Raw genomic sequence first — 15,985 nt, 5'->3', positions numbered from 1 at the left:
TTATCCAATGTGCCCAGGGTCCTCAGCTGACATCACTCAAGAACTGAGACTTGGACGCCTGGACAGCTCAGTTGTTAAGCATCTGACTTCAGCTCAGGTCATGATCTCATGGTTCATGAGTTCGAGTCCCACATCAGGTGAGTTTAAGCCTCATTTCTGGTGAGCATGAGCCCCGCTTTGGGTGAGCCCCATTTCTCTCTCTCTCCCTCTCTCTCACTCTTTCTTTCTGCCCCTCATTGGATTCTCTCTATCTCTCCCTCTCTCTCTACCCCTTGCTCACTTGTGCCTTCTCTCTCTTTCTCTCTCTCTCTCTCAATAAAAGAAAGAAAGAAAGAAAGAAAGAAAGAAAGAAAGAAAGAAAGAAAGAAAGAAAAGAACTGAGTCTTCACAGCTGCCCTTCACCCTCCACACTTGCCTGTGCATCCCAGCCCTGGCACTCGGGCACTGGGCGCTTGGGTCCTGGGCACTTGAGCACCAGGCACTTGATGGTGGCAGCTGAGCTGTGTTTTATTGATCACTGGATTCAAAATCCATCCTTTGCCTGAAAGGGATCTCTGGTGCAAAGTCTTGGGAGCAGGTGATCTCCCTGAGAAACCAAGTTGTGATCAGCAATTCACTGGAGCGCTCAGTGAGCACGTTCGCGTGTGTAACTCGGGAGTTTGAGCTGCTCAGTGTTCATGCGGTCTTCCCAGCTGCATTTTTAAGGACTTGGGCTGTTCCAGCCTTTGGCTACAGCTACAAACTGAAGGGTGGGGAGAAATGGGAGACTGGGAGAATATAACAAGTATATCGTTTTGAAGAAAGGTTTTTTTCTGAATATATTATTCATTAATATATTTATTCATAGGAAGAATATATTTAAAAGGATTCTGAATATTCAAGAATCTATAAACAAATATATTTTTCGTGAATATATTTATAAGGAGAATAAGAGGAACTTATAAGAAAAAATATTCATGAAGAATGTATTTTTGAATATTAAGGATATATTCATAGGAACACTTCATATTCAAGAATATATTTTTCAGCTCTGGGAGTTGCAGAGACAAACGGAATATTCTTTAAAATGATATGAAACAAAATGTAATGCAGTGAAAACTCAGTATTTCAAAAGGAATGTGCAAATGTGGCAAGTCGGTCATTTGCTGGATGGTTAAGAAACGTTTCTGGATCAGGAGTCAGACTTCAGGATTCAAGCCCAGATCTCACTCCAGAGCCCAAGTATTTCCCCCTATATTTCCCTGCCTCCAATGGCACTCAACAGGAGATCCACAAAGACAACTCGATCAGGAAATCCCAGGGATGTTCAAAAGTCGGCACGCAGCAAGGGTCAGAGGTCACAACTCAGAGCCCTGGGTTAACAGGAGTCAGTCTTCCATGCTGTCACTCTTGGAATCTGTTTAGGACTGGGGTTATCCAAGGTCAGGATCTAATCACAGTCTGGGAGAAAAGAGGTGTTCGGAGCTGATTAAGGAGAGATTTTTCTTGGGGGGAATGTGGGTTGCTGGAAGTTAACAGAAATTTATTTTGGTGAAAAAGTAGCCAAAATGAAAGGCATTCAAAGACTGTGGTCTCAGAAGTCCTAAGCTCCCTCAGCATACTTGCTAATGATCTAATTTCCAGCCCCACGATGTGTACTTATGGTGTGTTATACAAATGGTCCTTTAGGGGGACTCTTTCTAATAACCTAGAAGTTTGTATTTCTTGAAGCCCTATTGGCAATATTTTGCTTTGTCTTTGGCTCACTCGTATTGAAGGTGGGAATCAGAAAAGAGGAGAGTAAGAGGCTAAGAGTGGCAACTGGGGGCAGTGGAGGCTTTCAAACCATCTGGGACATTTCTAGATGTTTCCTGACTCCTGCGGGTGGTGGGATCCTCCTGGCGGAAAGATTTCAACTCTAAGGTTTCCAGCCCGTCTGGAGAGCATGGGAAGGAATTGATTGGAGGCAAAACTGGACATGGTAGGGCTGAGTCAGGGCAATCGAGGTCCCCCTGCGATCATCCTGGGGTCTGCCCCACATGCTTCTGGGCCCCTTCACACATACACACACCGTGAGCCTCTCGGGGTCCTCAGGACTGACGCAAACTTCAGGAGTTTGTGTGTGGGGATTCCTGGAAGAATGCTCAAGAATCAGATTGCTGTTGCTACCGTTTTCCTGACCCTTACTTAATGGCTACTGTCAGGTGTCAGGCACCTTATGTGTGTTATGTCTGCTACATTCACACACACACATCCACAAAATCAAATTGAAAAAATAAATCCCTCAAGGTAGGTATTAATTTCTTTTTACAGACAAATTACGCCTACTTGGGACGTTACGGAGGTGGGATTTTGAAGTCGAATTTGATGGACTCTCTTCATTCACTGGTGCAACAAATCACTTACTGTGGGCCGGTGAAGTGCCAGGGACCACATCAAGTGCTAGGAATAGTGACGAACAAGCCTGCCGCAGTCTCTGCCCTCGCAGACCGTCTAGATTAGTGGGGAGAAACAAGCAAATGGTAACGACAGCCAGCGAGGAGCGACATGATGGGGAGGTGCGCTGCGGTGGGGTCTTCCCAGGCGGGAGAGAGGCGGAGAGAACACCTCAGGCAGAGGGAGCAGCACAGGCAAAGCTGAGAGGCCCAGTAGGAGGGTGAGTTTGGAGAGGGAAAGGAGTTCAGGGTAGGTGCAGCCCGGGACGGCAGCGGGAGGGAAGTGCTGTGCCCAAGGAAGGTGGGGCGAGGTGTGAAAGCAGCAGCGTGCGGGACCAGCACGGACCAGCTCCGGAGCTGACCTGCACCCGGTTGGTCTCCACCTTCAGCGAGTTTGTGTTGGCAGGAGAATCTATAACACAGAAATGGACAGAGTCGGACGTTTGGGTTTCCTGGCTTGGGCAGCTACTCTGCTGATAGGCTATTGTTCACTCGGGTGAGGATACTAGGGTGAGGCCATCTGAGTTCCTTTCGAGTATGACAGGGTGAAGGTATTGGGTGACAAGTCGGGTGTCCGGTAGGTGCCTACGTACCTGGATAGAGCTCTGCCTGATCACACTGTCATTTAGGAACACAACTTTTCAACTCTCATTTGGCTTGGTGTTGTCTGTTCTGTTAGATCCTTCTGTTGAAATGACAAGTATTAAATATGTGAAACACATAGGGGCACCTGGGTAGCTCAGTTGGTTGGGCATCCGACTCCTCGTTTTGGCTCAGGTCATGATCTCCTCGTCAGTGAGATTGAGCCCTGCCTCGGGCTCTGTGCCGACATTGTGGAGCCCGCTTGGGATTTTCTCTCTGACTCTACCCCGACCCCACCCCCCACTCTCAAAAGAAATAAATAAACATTAAAAAAAAAATACATGAAACATGCATCTCGTGTCTTCCATGGAGCCTATACAATGAGCAATTGTGAGGTTCTTTTTAATTTAAAAAACTCCACTTTAACTTCTTATTAGCAGCTGAGTTTGCTTCCCTAAGGAAACCTATCCCAAGTACTCAAAAAAGGCTGACTTCTTTGGTGGCTAATGCAAAGGTTGTGGCATGGGAACAGGTGATAGCAACATATTCATTAAGGCAGTGATGTGGGGGGTTTACTCTTTATCTGTTTATTCTCATTTAAAATATATTAAATTTTAACACAGCAGAAGCAGGAATTATACATGGCAGTCTAAAAATTAAAACACACACACACACACAAAGCAGAAAACAAACAGCAAACAAAACTCCATAGAAAACAAAAATTGACATGAACTAATAATATATTAAAATTCCATTTAGGTAAAGGTCTGAAAAATGTCACGTGTGCACACCTCTTACAGAAGATTTTTTTTTTCTTCAGTGTGCTACAGTTTGAGAATCTCCAAGCTGAATCAACTTTCTTCAACCGTGAGATTCTTAAAGAGGCAAATGGGTGTGGTCTGTTTCTTGTCTCCTCCTCCCGCCCCCCAGGAAACAATGGACCTCCAGTTCCACGGGGGCATATGCAGCTGACTGTGGGTGTAGGAAAGTTGGTGACTGTCTTTCGAAGTTGCTGGAGTCTCAGATATAGTCACTTTACACAAAACAAGTCAGGTCTGACCAGAAATCAGAATTGTTCAAACGACTCACAGCTACCAAGCTCCCTACTTTAGAGATGTTGCCTTTCAGTGCTGTGACTCTACAAAGATATAACCCAGCTGCACACCTGCTCAGAGAGAGCGCGGGGCCAACCCTCCTGAGGCCTCCTCGGAGCGGAAGCCAGGAGGGTTTGGGGCGGGAGGGTAGCTGGCCCACGAGCCTGTGTCAGGGGCAGGGCGGGTCTCCCTGTGCCCCCAAAGAGAGCCTGCCACACACTGCTAGCAGGCGCGGGTCCTTGGGATGGTCCGATCAGCTTCCGCTAAATGCCCAGGCTGAGTGTTCTGGTGCTCCTGGGCTCGTTGCGGGAGACACTGGGAGTGCCAACAAGAAACGATTCATGGGACAAAAAGGAGAATTAATGAATCGTGAAAACATGTGCTTATTATTATTATTTTTTTAAAGATTCACACTTTCCTGAGTAAAGTACACAAAAATCCCACATGAAGTCTTTTTAAAGCACCAGGCCTCTATCTCTTAGACTCACTGCACCCAGATGGCAAATCTGGGCCAAGCTCAGATGTTCTGGTGAGAATATTAACAGTGTATTGGGAATGCTGTTTCTCTTCATATTTTACCACTTGAGAGTTTCATGCTTAAAAAATGGGAAATGGTGAAGGAGAAAGCTGAAATGTGTATGTGTGGGCTTCTTTGGTCTGTTCGTTGCACCGCATCGGAGCTGAAAGGACCCCGCAGACGATAAAGATGTTCCTAAACCACACGTGGGCCTCTGCGTCCTTGGCATTGGCTCAGCCATCAAAACCCTCTGAACATCTCAACCACGACCACTTTAAAAGGTCCAGACTAAATATGGATATGACCATGGGGATATTAAAATCAAATTAACGTAGGCCAATCTTATTGCTGGGAGAACAGGTCCTGGTGCCCTGGCCGGTTCAGGCGGTGTGTTTATCCTCTGGCTTCTTGGCCTGAGAGAGAATCTTCTTCAGTGAGGTCCTGGGAATTCCTGAACATGAGGATAGAATTATAAATTTTCAGTGCTGGACCCAGCTTGATCTTCATCACCTTGACGATGTCCGTCTGTGTCAGAAGCAGGAAGGCTTTGCCATCGATCTGCTGCAAGTAAAGAAACACCATTTACCCTCTGGGAACTTTTGGGTGCTGAGCTGTGTGACACCGAACGGTTTTGTCCTCCCTGCAGAGCTCTCCAACGGCAGAGAAAGACGGCACCCTCTCCCACGGGGTCCCAACCTCTGCCCCGCTCTGTGCTGTCGCCCGAAACTCTGTTGAATATGAATTCAAGATACACTCACGGTTGCCAGGTTAAATTTCTACTCTTATGTTTCAAAAATCTTGTCCTGAATTTATATCAAGAACCTTAAAAATAGCCTGCTTTCATTCACCAAGTAAATCTCCAGGAATTTTTCCCAAGAGAACCGAGTTGCAATGTGTACATTCTAGTGTTATTTATTGGAAACAACCCAGCATTTCAAAAATGGCAGAAATAAATAAATTCTGGTACCGCCTCGGCTGGGGGACCAGGCAGTCACCGAAATTCATGTCTCAATGAAACACTTAATGATTTTAGCAAAGTTTTCATCCATGGTTAAGTGACAAAGCGTGACATGATGATATAGAAAGATCTTAGCTTTAACCCGTAAAATTAAACCTGCACGACCACATGTATACATATACACAGTGAAAATACCTGAAGTCTTTATGCCAAACGTGAAGCAAAGTTAGATTTTTCTGGGGGAATAGTGGTTTGATTTTTGCTTTCTCCTTTGAACTTTCCTGCATTAAATTTTTTTTTATATAATAAATGCTATAAGCAGAAATACATACAAAATAAATGTTTTATTTATTAACTTTTAAGACATTGTGGTCTGACATGTAATAGCTTTCCCAAGATTCATAGGATGGTGAGTGACCCCCATGCAGGCTTTTCCCACAGCAGACTGGGATCTGCTCTCAGAGTTTGAGTGGAAGGGACTGTGGGCGTGTCCGGCACCCACATCACCTGTTTACAGAAACTGGCGCAGAAAGATTGCTGGTTCTAGACCCAAGAAGACAGAATGAAAGGTTTTTCTATGGTAACACCCTTCCCTGAACCTAGCACTGTGGTTCTAACCCTTTTTAATTAACGGTACAAACTCGCAGTGTCAATGTCTCACTGAGGAAGTAGGGATTCCCCCAGGGACCCCAGTTTTGAAATCCAAGTTTAAAATGTAAGTGACAGGCTAAAGTTTTAAAGTTTTAAGGAAGTGTTAAAAGGCTTCCTGTGCATTTATGATAACGTCTGTTGAAGAATCATCCATTTAGAGAACAGAATACCTGGATCACTTTGCTAGGCACTGAAACACACTAATCCTAATCTTTAAAGGTCTCCTCGAGGAAGTCTGTGTTTTACAGACAAGGGATGAGACAGGTTAATTGATCTGCCCATCGAGGGACTGCTGGTCATAAAAGCCAGGCGGGAGCAACTTGACCTGCAACTTGACCTGTGGACAAGGTGGGTCCTCGGCATTGCTTAATGTAGGGATCGACCCCTATGTGCAAGGCCAGGCCAACCACACCCGAGATCTGCTGGTCGAACCTCATGTTTCCATTGGCAGCTACCCACACTGCTACCATACTGCCCTCTACCATGATGCACAGTTACTGGGGAGGCCCGGCTCAAGGGGGTCCAGGACCGAGAGTATTTTCCCTGATCCATTCATGCCCTGACCTCTACAGAGGGGGAGGATGTGCTACACACTGGAGTCTCTAGAAGTGTAGTTTTCTTGGAGACTTCTGGAGCCATGATGGCGGCTCTGGAATCACCCAGATAGAGGCCGGGATCTGACTGCCCTTTTCTTGCTGTGCCTCAGCTTCTTCATAGGTTCTTGTGAGGACCCAAGAACAGCGGTTGTAAAGTGCTTAGCACAGGGTCCAGCATAGGGCAAGCCCGCGATAAACAATAACCACCATATCTGCACTATTATTCTGTAGCTGGTCTCTTCTGGGGTCCCTAGAGCTATGGCTACTAATTCCAGGAGAAACATTAAGCAGTTTGGTACATTCCCAACCACCAGGGGGGTAGGAAGCAGAAGCCCCATGGAAGGATTTTGTGGCCTCTGCATTCTTCTTGGAGCAGGTGCAGAGCGGGGATGTACAGGAAGGTCCCACTCTCACCTCGGAGTAGACAAATCCTCTCCCCTCCCTGGGAGGGGGTTCATGGCGGGAATCCTTCCTCCTCAGTGGGACCTAAAGTCATCATGGTAGGGCCTTCACAACACATGTAAGGATTAAGTAATTGACATGTTCATTTATTCTTCCAGCAAACAGTCTACTTCTTGAGCACACTGTACGGGCCAAGCACCACAGCATTCTGTGCCAAAGCCCAGCTGAACGTAAGCAGGTCAAAGGGCCTGGGCCTGATGGCACCACTGGGCTCCTCCCTGCCCGGACCCCTTTATCCTGCCTACCCAGCCTGTTCTTATTTACACATACGTAGATGAAAACAAAGCACTTCTGGGTCCAGAAGTATGGAAATACATACAATTTTTGCATTTCTTACCTCTTTCTTGAAGCACTTGGCGTGTTCTTCACAGCCCAGAAGAGACTGTACAAACTCAGCCACCTACAGTGCAAGATGAAAAGCCTGACTTAAAACATGCACCTGAAATAATTTCTTGGGTTGTAGTAATTCCATGTTTGAGTAAAATAGACTTCAAATCCCTCAAACGCTCAGGATTTAAATAGTAACTATCAAGTCACATTAGCATTTGCCAGCTCAGAAGTTAGACCAGCCCCCGCCAGGATCTCTTCTAGCCTCTTATTTCCAGGCTGACCTACATCAGGTTATAGTTACGATGACAATGACAGCCTCCTTTTGTGCAGCGCTGGCATTCTGGAACCTGCTCTCCTCTGATCCTCCTGTCCTGTCAGGGAAGGCAGGAGGGAGTGGCCTTGTGTGTAGCAGTCTTTACAGTGACTATCAAGGATGAGGACCTGCCCATCTGGCCCTTGGGCAGCCCTGAGGCCCCATCTATCTGAGTCTTACCTGTGCCCAGCCAGCAACAAGCACTCAAGGGATCTATGCCGAGTGAGTTCCCTCATCAGGGACAATGAGGCTGAAGCCCGAGGAAGTTGAATGACTTACTGGAGGTCACACATGGCCGGGAAGTACCCCGGACGTTTTGGAAATCAGGTTTTTGGACTCCAGACCAAATCACTCTCTTCAACTTCATTTCCCACTCTTTTCCCCTCCCTCCCCAGCTACATATGCCCCCAGCTCCTTTTAATTAGAGAGACCCTACAATGACTTGGCTATAAGCACAGGAAGCTACTGAGTTTTCCCAGTTGGCGCTTTTAGGGAGCTGAGCCACCAAACATAATAAAGTGTAGACTCTCCACGACCAAAATGGCAAGAGGATTCTGGCCACCCTGGCAAGGTCTGGCATGGTTGCAGCACAGGGTGAAAGTCATGCCAGAAGGCAATAGTAATGAAACCTGGGAGGTAATGTGTATAAGAGGAATGGCCCTGCTTTCTGTTTTGAATTTTTGGCTGTCTCGTGCTGACTGAATTGTGTGCACTTGACATTTCTCTCCCCGCCTAACGGAAAAGACTCACAAGAAGACGGGAGCTCAGGGCCTTGTATCAACACAGTCTATAACCCATGAGCCCTAGGAGTCCCCAGCCCCCTGCAGGGAGATGACAGTGACACTGACCCTCCCCATACTTTGCAGAAGAGAACATCATGGCGTTGGCGATTTCCAGCTTACAGGGCGGCCAGGAACCAGCACCCACAGGGCGAACCCAGGGCCTGACACCTGTATGCGCACCCTCGACTCACGGCTATATTTAATCTAATGCGTAGATTTCAGAACATCTTTTTCGGGCCAGTCAGCATCAATCAGTTGGTGTCTGCTTTACTCACCTCTGATGCCGCAAGTATGTTTTATCATGAGTCATTTACAGTCATCCTTCTAAAGTGCAGGATGATGAGAATTAAAACAACAACAAAAAAGATCTTCCCAAACCAGCCAGAACGCTGCCACACAATGGCATCCTCAAGCCCTAGAAGCACCTGGGAGGCATTCCGGTTCTGAGCTGCTTCACTGGAGCTCCCGGTGCTCCACTCAGCCAGGAAGCTGAGCTTCTCTGTTGAGTTAATATGATTTGCCCTTCTTAGGTGGATACAAAGCATGGAGCTGAGGAAAGCCCTGGAATGCTGCCGGTCCAGCTGCAGAGACACAGTCACTGGGGCAGGTGACAGCAGGGGCTCAGAGAGTTTGTAGGGCCTGGGACGCTGCGAGGCGGGCGTAGGCCCCTTATTCCCTGGGCTGCTCTCTGGTCAAGTACACCCCGACCTCAGCTAGGCGTGAGGCCTCTGCTGGGTGCTGGGAGGGCAGGACCAGTGAGCAGGTCCAGCGTGAACATCCAATGAGTTTATGGTTCGATCAGAGGTGGGAGGATAGATGGAAAGTGGCAAGTAAGGACGGCTTACTACTCACACTGATACATGCTCAAATGCGCTAAGTTCCAGAGGCGAGGTGGAAAGGCTATGGGTTCCTGGCAGGGACAGATGGCATCTCAGATGGGAACTCAGAAGAGGTGTGATGAGGGAGGTGGAAGCTGAGACAGGCACTGTTGGGTGGCAGTGTTTCTACCCCGGGGCGATTCGGGGTGGACAAGCAGAGAACACTTTCTCGGCACAGAGCCTCAGGGTCAAGGCCGAAAGCAAGAGGCACGGTGCACATGTTCTGAGCAGTGAGGAGTCCAGTTTGGCTAGAAATGCCGAGCAGAAGGGGAGACATGGGGACAGAGGTGGGTGGGGTGAGGTGGCGGCTGTGTGGCTTCTGGTGTGGGTTTGCACTTCTACCTGCCAGCTGCAGGGAGCCCTGGAGTGGTGGTTCTCCATAGTGGCCACACCTCGGGATCATCCAGAGAGCTTCAAACACAAATGATGGCCAGCCTCAGGACACACAGACTCCAAATTAGCCAAGCTGGGTGGGACCCAAGCGTGGGGCATACATTTTCAGATTCCCCGGTTGACTCTCATCTGCAGGTGGGGCTGAGGACCCCGGCGCAAGAGAAGGCTTGAGAGAGGATCTGGCAGTGTTGGATGGACTGGGTAGGACATCAGCTGGGAGGCACTGAGGGCCTGGGGGCTCCACACGGGGCAGAGCACAGAGTTCAGGCAGGTGGCGCCGCAGAAGGAGAATCCAGAGATCTGCCTGCAGGCTGGGTGTGGGGCAAAAGGAGTCGGAGCCGGGTCCAGGCAAAGTGCTGAAGAGCGGGTTTCTCCAGGCCAGCGCTACTGACTGGTGGGGACCGATCATTCTTTGCTGTGGGGCCATCCTGTGTGTTGCAGGGTGTTTAGCAGCAAGCCTGGCCTCCACCTGCCGGGTGCCAGTTGCACCCCCACCCCCGCGCTGTGACAACCAGAAATGCGTCCAGACGTGGCCCACATCTACCTGTTAAAAGCCACAGCTCTAGGGGCGCCTGGGTGGCTCAGTCAGTTAAGCCTCTGACTCTTAGTTTTGGCTCAGGCCATGATCTCACGGTTTTTGAGTTCAAGCCCTGTGTTGGGCTCTGCGCTGACAGTGCAGAGTCTGCTTGGGATTCTCTCTCTCTCCCTCTCTCTGCCCCTCCTGTGCTCTCTCTCTCTCTCTACCTACCCCCCATTGCAAAAAAATAAATAAACTTAAAAAAAAAAAACAAAAAACAAAGCCATGGCTCTAAAAAGGAAGGTTTTCCTGAGATGGTTCTTCCACAGGGAAAGGGGCAGAACGTCAAGGCAGGAAAATTAAACATAAAGAAGCAGGAGTAGGAATTAGCGACAGATACACATTTTGTTGTATCTCAGTCACCAGCTCCTGTGGGAAAGCCCTGCCAGCAGTAGGGAGCCTGGGCTCTCCACAGTGAAGTGCTTTGAGAGAGGATCTTTTTAAAACACACGTTCCACAAACTTCTGTTCATGGCAGAAGTGTGTGTTGCTTTGATGGTTTGCATCCATTAAAATGTCCTTTGCTGGGAAAATGGGAAAAGAATCACATTCCCCCCTCCTCAGCATTGTTAGCCAAGCAACCACTGTCCATGTCAAAGGTGGACTGGATTTTTTTTTAACTTTTTTTTTTTAATGTTTATTTATTTTTGAGAGAGACAGAGTGTGAGCAGGGGAGGGGTAGAGAGAGGGGGAGATATAGAATCCAAAGCAGGCTCCAGGCTCTGAGCTGTCAGCACAGAGTCCGACGTGGGGCTCAAACTCACAGACCGCGAGACCATGACCTGAGCTGAAGACGGACGCTTAACTGACTGAGTCACCCAGGCGCCCCTAGACTGGATTTTTTTTAACAGGAATAAATAACTTGTCAGGGCAAAGAGGAGCGAAGGGGAAGCCGAGTGGCCCTCAGCTGGGCCCCGTCGCGACCCCTCCCTGCACTACCTCCCTAGGGCCTCAGGCGGCAGGGTGGCCACGGCCCCACTGCCTCACCACGTGTCTGGAATCCTCTGCCTCTTTGGAAAGAGACTGTGATTCTATTCAATCTGTCCTTCTCCAAAGTCAAAAACCAGTTCCATGAAATCTACTGAGGCCGACTTCTCTGGCCAGAATTTAAAAATATCCAAAGGCCTTGATCATTATTCAGTGTCATTATTCAGTACTGTTAGTATTTATTCACTCTAAGAATAAATTATATTTTGAGCTTTAATAGAAAGCCCATTTTGCTACAAACTTTAAATGTAAAGTGGTGAGCTATCTAACAAACCATAGAGTACTCTCAGAAAGTTTCCCTCACATGCTCCCCTTAAAAATGTGTTTACCTATTGGGCAAACGTGAACTATTCAGATGAGCGTGAACTCCATGAAATAGGAAACTACCATCTATTTGCCTGCACCCAAGATGGCTGTGTGGACGCGACTGCTTTTCTAAGGTGAATGTGCTACTGTTGGAGCCTGGGGGCGGTCGCCCTCCGCCTTGGCCCCAAGAAGCCCACCTGGTGTGGAGGCTGACTGGCGCTTGGTTCCCCAAGGGACCTCCTTCTCATTCCTTAAGGAACCTCATTCCTTGTTCTCAGGAGCGAGGCGTCCCTCAGCGAAAGCCCTGGCTTTGTTTTGGAAGGACAGGGAGTAGGTGAGTTCTGCGGATGACACAGCAGTTGGGAAAGACTAAGAAAGATGACCCTGTGCCAGCTCTCAGATGAGCCCATTACTTTCCCCAACTTACTTCCCCCGGCGACCTACTTTCCCTGGCATCCTCTTGGAGCTCAGCAGGCCTGTTTCCTTCAGTGGGGCTGCTGCTCCCTTAAATCTTTCCAAACGGTGGTGTTCTCTATCTTGCTGAGCCTGTAGCTGTGTGCCTGACTGCACTGGCTCCAAGTCCACTGGGGACCATGCTTCCAGCCCGGGTCTCATTTTTTAACAGTGGAATCTGTTATTTGCCCTTTTTTAAGGGCCCGATTGTATAAGGCTGCTATGCTTAGTTAGCAGTATCCTGAATTTTTCAAAACACTCCCTCCTGTTTAAAGATTGCTTTTAAAGCGACCGCCATCTTTTAAACTTAATGGACATTTAGGGAGCACTTGGTTGAGGCTATGGCGATTCATATGAGCTGCTTTAAAAAGCATTTTTGCACATAAGGAATAAAAGTGCCCATGTGTGCACCAAGCATACATGAACCGCACCTGTGGCTCTAAGGTGCACATGACCTCACCTCCTGCCCTCCCGTGACCACGCACACCTGGTAGGAGGGTTCTTCACAAAACACGCCTCCCCATTTATTCGCTCAGACACCTACTCTGCACAAGATACTTTACTACAATGACATAAAGAGACATAAAGATATTTTGGTTCCTACTCTTAAGCGCTTTTACTCTTTTACAGAATATTGCCATGGCCCACAGTCAGAAATACACATCACACTGACCATAACTCGAGTGTTTGCATAGACCCAGATGTTTCTAACAAAGGTTTCACAAAATAATAACCCTTGCTACAATATATGGTCTTTAATTCTAGAAGCACCACATTGACTTCATAGCCTACCCGTGTTTCTGTAAACACGGCTCTGGAAGAAACAGCCACAGTGACAAAGGAGTTAAAAGTCAGCTCCCTTGCTGTGGGCCACGTCACCAAGGCCCTGTGCTGGCTTCTCTTCACAAGTAACATGATGCAGCGAGGAGAAGGAGGTCTTCCTTCCCAGGCCAGGACAGCAGACGAAAGGGAACGTTCTTGCTCTTCATCTTCTGCCACAGGCAGACTCCTGCCTTGAGTCTCCCTGAATGGTCCTTAACACAAGGACACAAGTCTGTTTTCAATGTATCCTGACTCAGGCTCCCGTGGTTCCTCTCCAATACTTTGCCTAACGAGAACAAAACACAAAAGGATAGCACCCCCCTTTGTCTCCTCTTGCCCTGTACTGACTTTTCAAATCTTCACTGCCCTATCCCATTTCTAATGTGGTGTCTAAAATAGTCACAACCTCTATTGTTGGAACTCACTGGAATGCCCCCGAAGCGAACCCCATCGGAGAGTTGCCTTATTTTCAAAGATACAAACAGAACCGTCACAAAGCCCACTGTCAATCCACCCAAGATTCTTCTTGAGACCCTATTTTGTTCTGGGAAACGTGCTACAAGAGCGTGAGAATACAGAAAGAAATTTAGGATGTGGTCCTTGTCCTCACGAGCATTTGGTTAGGGAGATTTCAAGATTATGATATATTATACATTAGGAGATAAGCCAAGTGGTTTCTCTGGAATGCATCCCCGAGGGAAGTCATGGGTACAGAAGCATCACGACAGAAGCACTTTATGAACACAGCCTTACGGATGGTTTTACTTTTAACATAGAAAGTTCTAAGGCCTCTTTCAGCAACAGAAGGCTGGGGCTCCATGTATATCCATTACGAGAACTCGGGAACTGTGACCTTGCCCTCCTAATAATCATTGATGGCACCCTCGGTCTCCCCCACAGCAAGACCCTCCCTTTTGAGGCTCCCCTATCCTGCTGAGACTTGCCCTGTGACCACTACTGCCTCTCATCACTCCACCCCCTTGCTTTCCTTCAGTGCCAGACTTGGGAGTCGTCAGATCCGAGGTCCCATAAACTTCCCAGTCACTGCTTAATTTTCCTAGAACGGAGGTTCTGTTCTCTTTGGATGATGGTCCCCTTGAGACGTTAATAAAAGCTCTGGCGCTCCTCTTAAGGACAAGAAATACACATATTGTACACATTTTTTCCAGATTCCCCAAAGCCCAATTCCACAGCCCCAGCCAGGAGCCCCGAGCTACATCTGCTGTCTGTGCCCTGCTGAATGGAACACTCACCACCTGCCGCCCCTGACACTTCTCTTCCGTGGACTTGCTCCACCACCGTCGTCCCCACTGACCTCCATCCTTGACGGCTCTCCTTGGATGATCACGCCTTCCGTGAGGGCTTCCTCAGCGGGCCCCACCCCCCCATCCATTACTGACACCTCATCCGGTATTTCCGCCCCCGGGAATGGTTGTCGCACATCCACTACTGTAATGGAATCTGCAGGGACTTCTCACTCAAAAAAGACGGGGTCTCTCTCCCAAAGTTTTCATTTCGTTTGATGGCACCACTGCTTTCCCCTTCGTTCAGGTGAACTCTACGGACCGTGTAGCTCACATACCGCCATCCCAAGTCCTAAACCGTGTGGTGCTGCGTCTACAAATGGAATCACATTTGGCTCATTTCACTTCTTCACCTTCAATAGCTGATCTATTTCACTGTGTTGTGTTACGGCTTTCGACTTTAAAACGTCTGCCGACTCTGGGTGATTTTGCCCATGGCAGCTCCCGGCGCAGGCCCAGATGATTCTACACCAGGAGCGTGGCGGTGCCCGCTGGTTGGTCCCTCTCCTCCGCCCCTTCACACGCTTCCTCCTTCCGCAGGTGAGTGTGATTCTCATGCCCCCGAAGCACCATCTTCACAGGTGATTTTCTGCATGAGAACCTCAGGCGGCTCGTACCGCCAGTGCCCGGCCTCACACCGGGCGCACCTTCCCCATCCCAGGGCTCTTCTGTCTGTGCCCCAGGTCCGCAGGGTGCTTGGTGGGTAAGACGTCAGCTTAGGACCTGGCTCTGCCTGTGGGGCCCTGAGAAGTGACTTAGTCTCTAGGTGCCTCAATTTCCCTGTCTGTAAAATGGGCAAAATAAGAGTCCTTGTCTCACTATCAATACCTTCATAGTGTTAATAGCATCATCAATGTTAGTAAAGGATGCGCTCGCTGTACATGTGCTATCTGTGCACACGTCATACTTCCATGCAACCTTCCGTCTTTCCTTGTGACTGGAATGGTCTCCCTTCTTTTCTCCCCTTGGATATGTTCCACTTCTGTTTCAAAATCCAGCCTATGATGCCTTTGTCCTTCAACATTCATTCAACAAACATTACTGGCTTATCTACTAACTGCCAGGTATAGTGAGACGTTCTCAAGATACATATCAAGTGAGTGGAATAAGGTCTCTACTCATCTGGTCAAGGGTCGGACAAGTGAGCATAGGTCAGTGACAGAAGATTCTCTGAGGAAAAGGGGGGTACGGAGAGGCTCCTGCAGGAGGTGAGCACTGCGCCGCTGGCTGGCAGAGTAGGAGGGGCTACCTGGGGCAGGGGTATAAAGCGTGCCAGTGTGAGGACCCCACGTGGGGGCTGCAGCCCAGCGCGGGAGAAGCGCGAGGGGCGCGTGGGCAGGGAGGACGGCCCACGCAGGTTCTAAGGCCCGCGCAGCCGAGGACTCCGTTTGGGGAGCCGGGATCGTGTCAAGGTAGGCACAGACACACCCAGAGCTCACACCCAAGGTGTCTCTTCCGTGGTCACCCACTGGCATGTCTTGGCTGCTCTGTGAACGTGGGGCCGGGGGCTGGATGCGGGTGGCTGCCCTCCCCGGGACATCGGCCTCGGCACAACGGCGATGAGGCG

General features: G+C 48.9%; 1 protein-coding gene across 2 annotated transcripts in view; it reads right to left on the bottom strand.

Annotated features, from left to right (window-relative positions):
- Window positions 1-3,560: 3,560 nt before the first annotated feature.
- Window positions 3,561-15,985, bottom strand: part of L3MBTL4 (L3MBTL histone methyl-lysine binding protein 4) — a 447,733-nt gene continuing 435,308 nt past the window's right edge. For both annotated transcript variants that reach the window (XM_078435404.2, XM_078435405.2), the window contains exons 18-19: window positions 7,612-7,674; window positions 3,561-5,168 (exon numbers count right to left, since the gene is read on the bottom strand). In XM_078435404.2, the coding sequence (XP_078291530.1) occupies window positions 5,001-5,168; window positions 7,612-7,674 (231 nt within the window). In that variant the 3' untranslated portion in view covers window positions 3,561-5,000. The remainder of the gene's footprint in view (window positions 5,169-7,611; window positions 7,675-15,985) is intronic.

This window comes from Panthera onca, chromosome D3 (assembly GCF_046562875.1).
Source record: "Panthera onca isolate mPanOnc1 chromosome D3, mPanOnc1 haplotype 2, whole genome shotgun sequence".
Classification (NCBI taxonomy): domain Eukaryota; kingdom Metazoa; phylum Chordata; class Mammalia; order Carnivora; family Felidae; genus Panthera; species Panthera onca.
The sequence above is the reverse complement of the archived record's forward strand: the minus strand, read 5'-3'. Positions and strand labels throughout refer to the sequence as shown.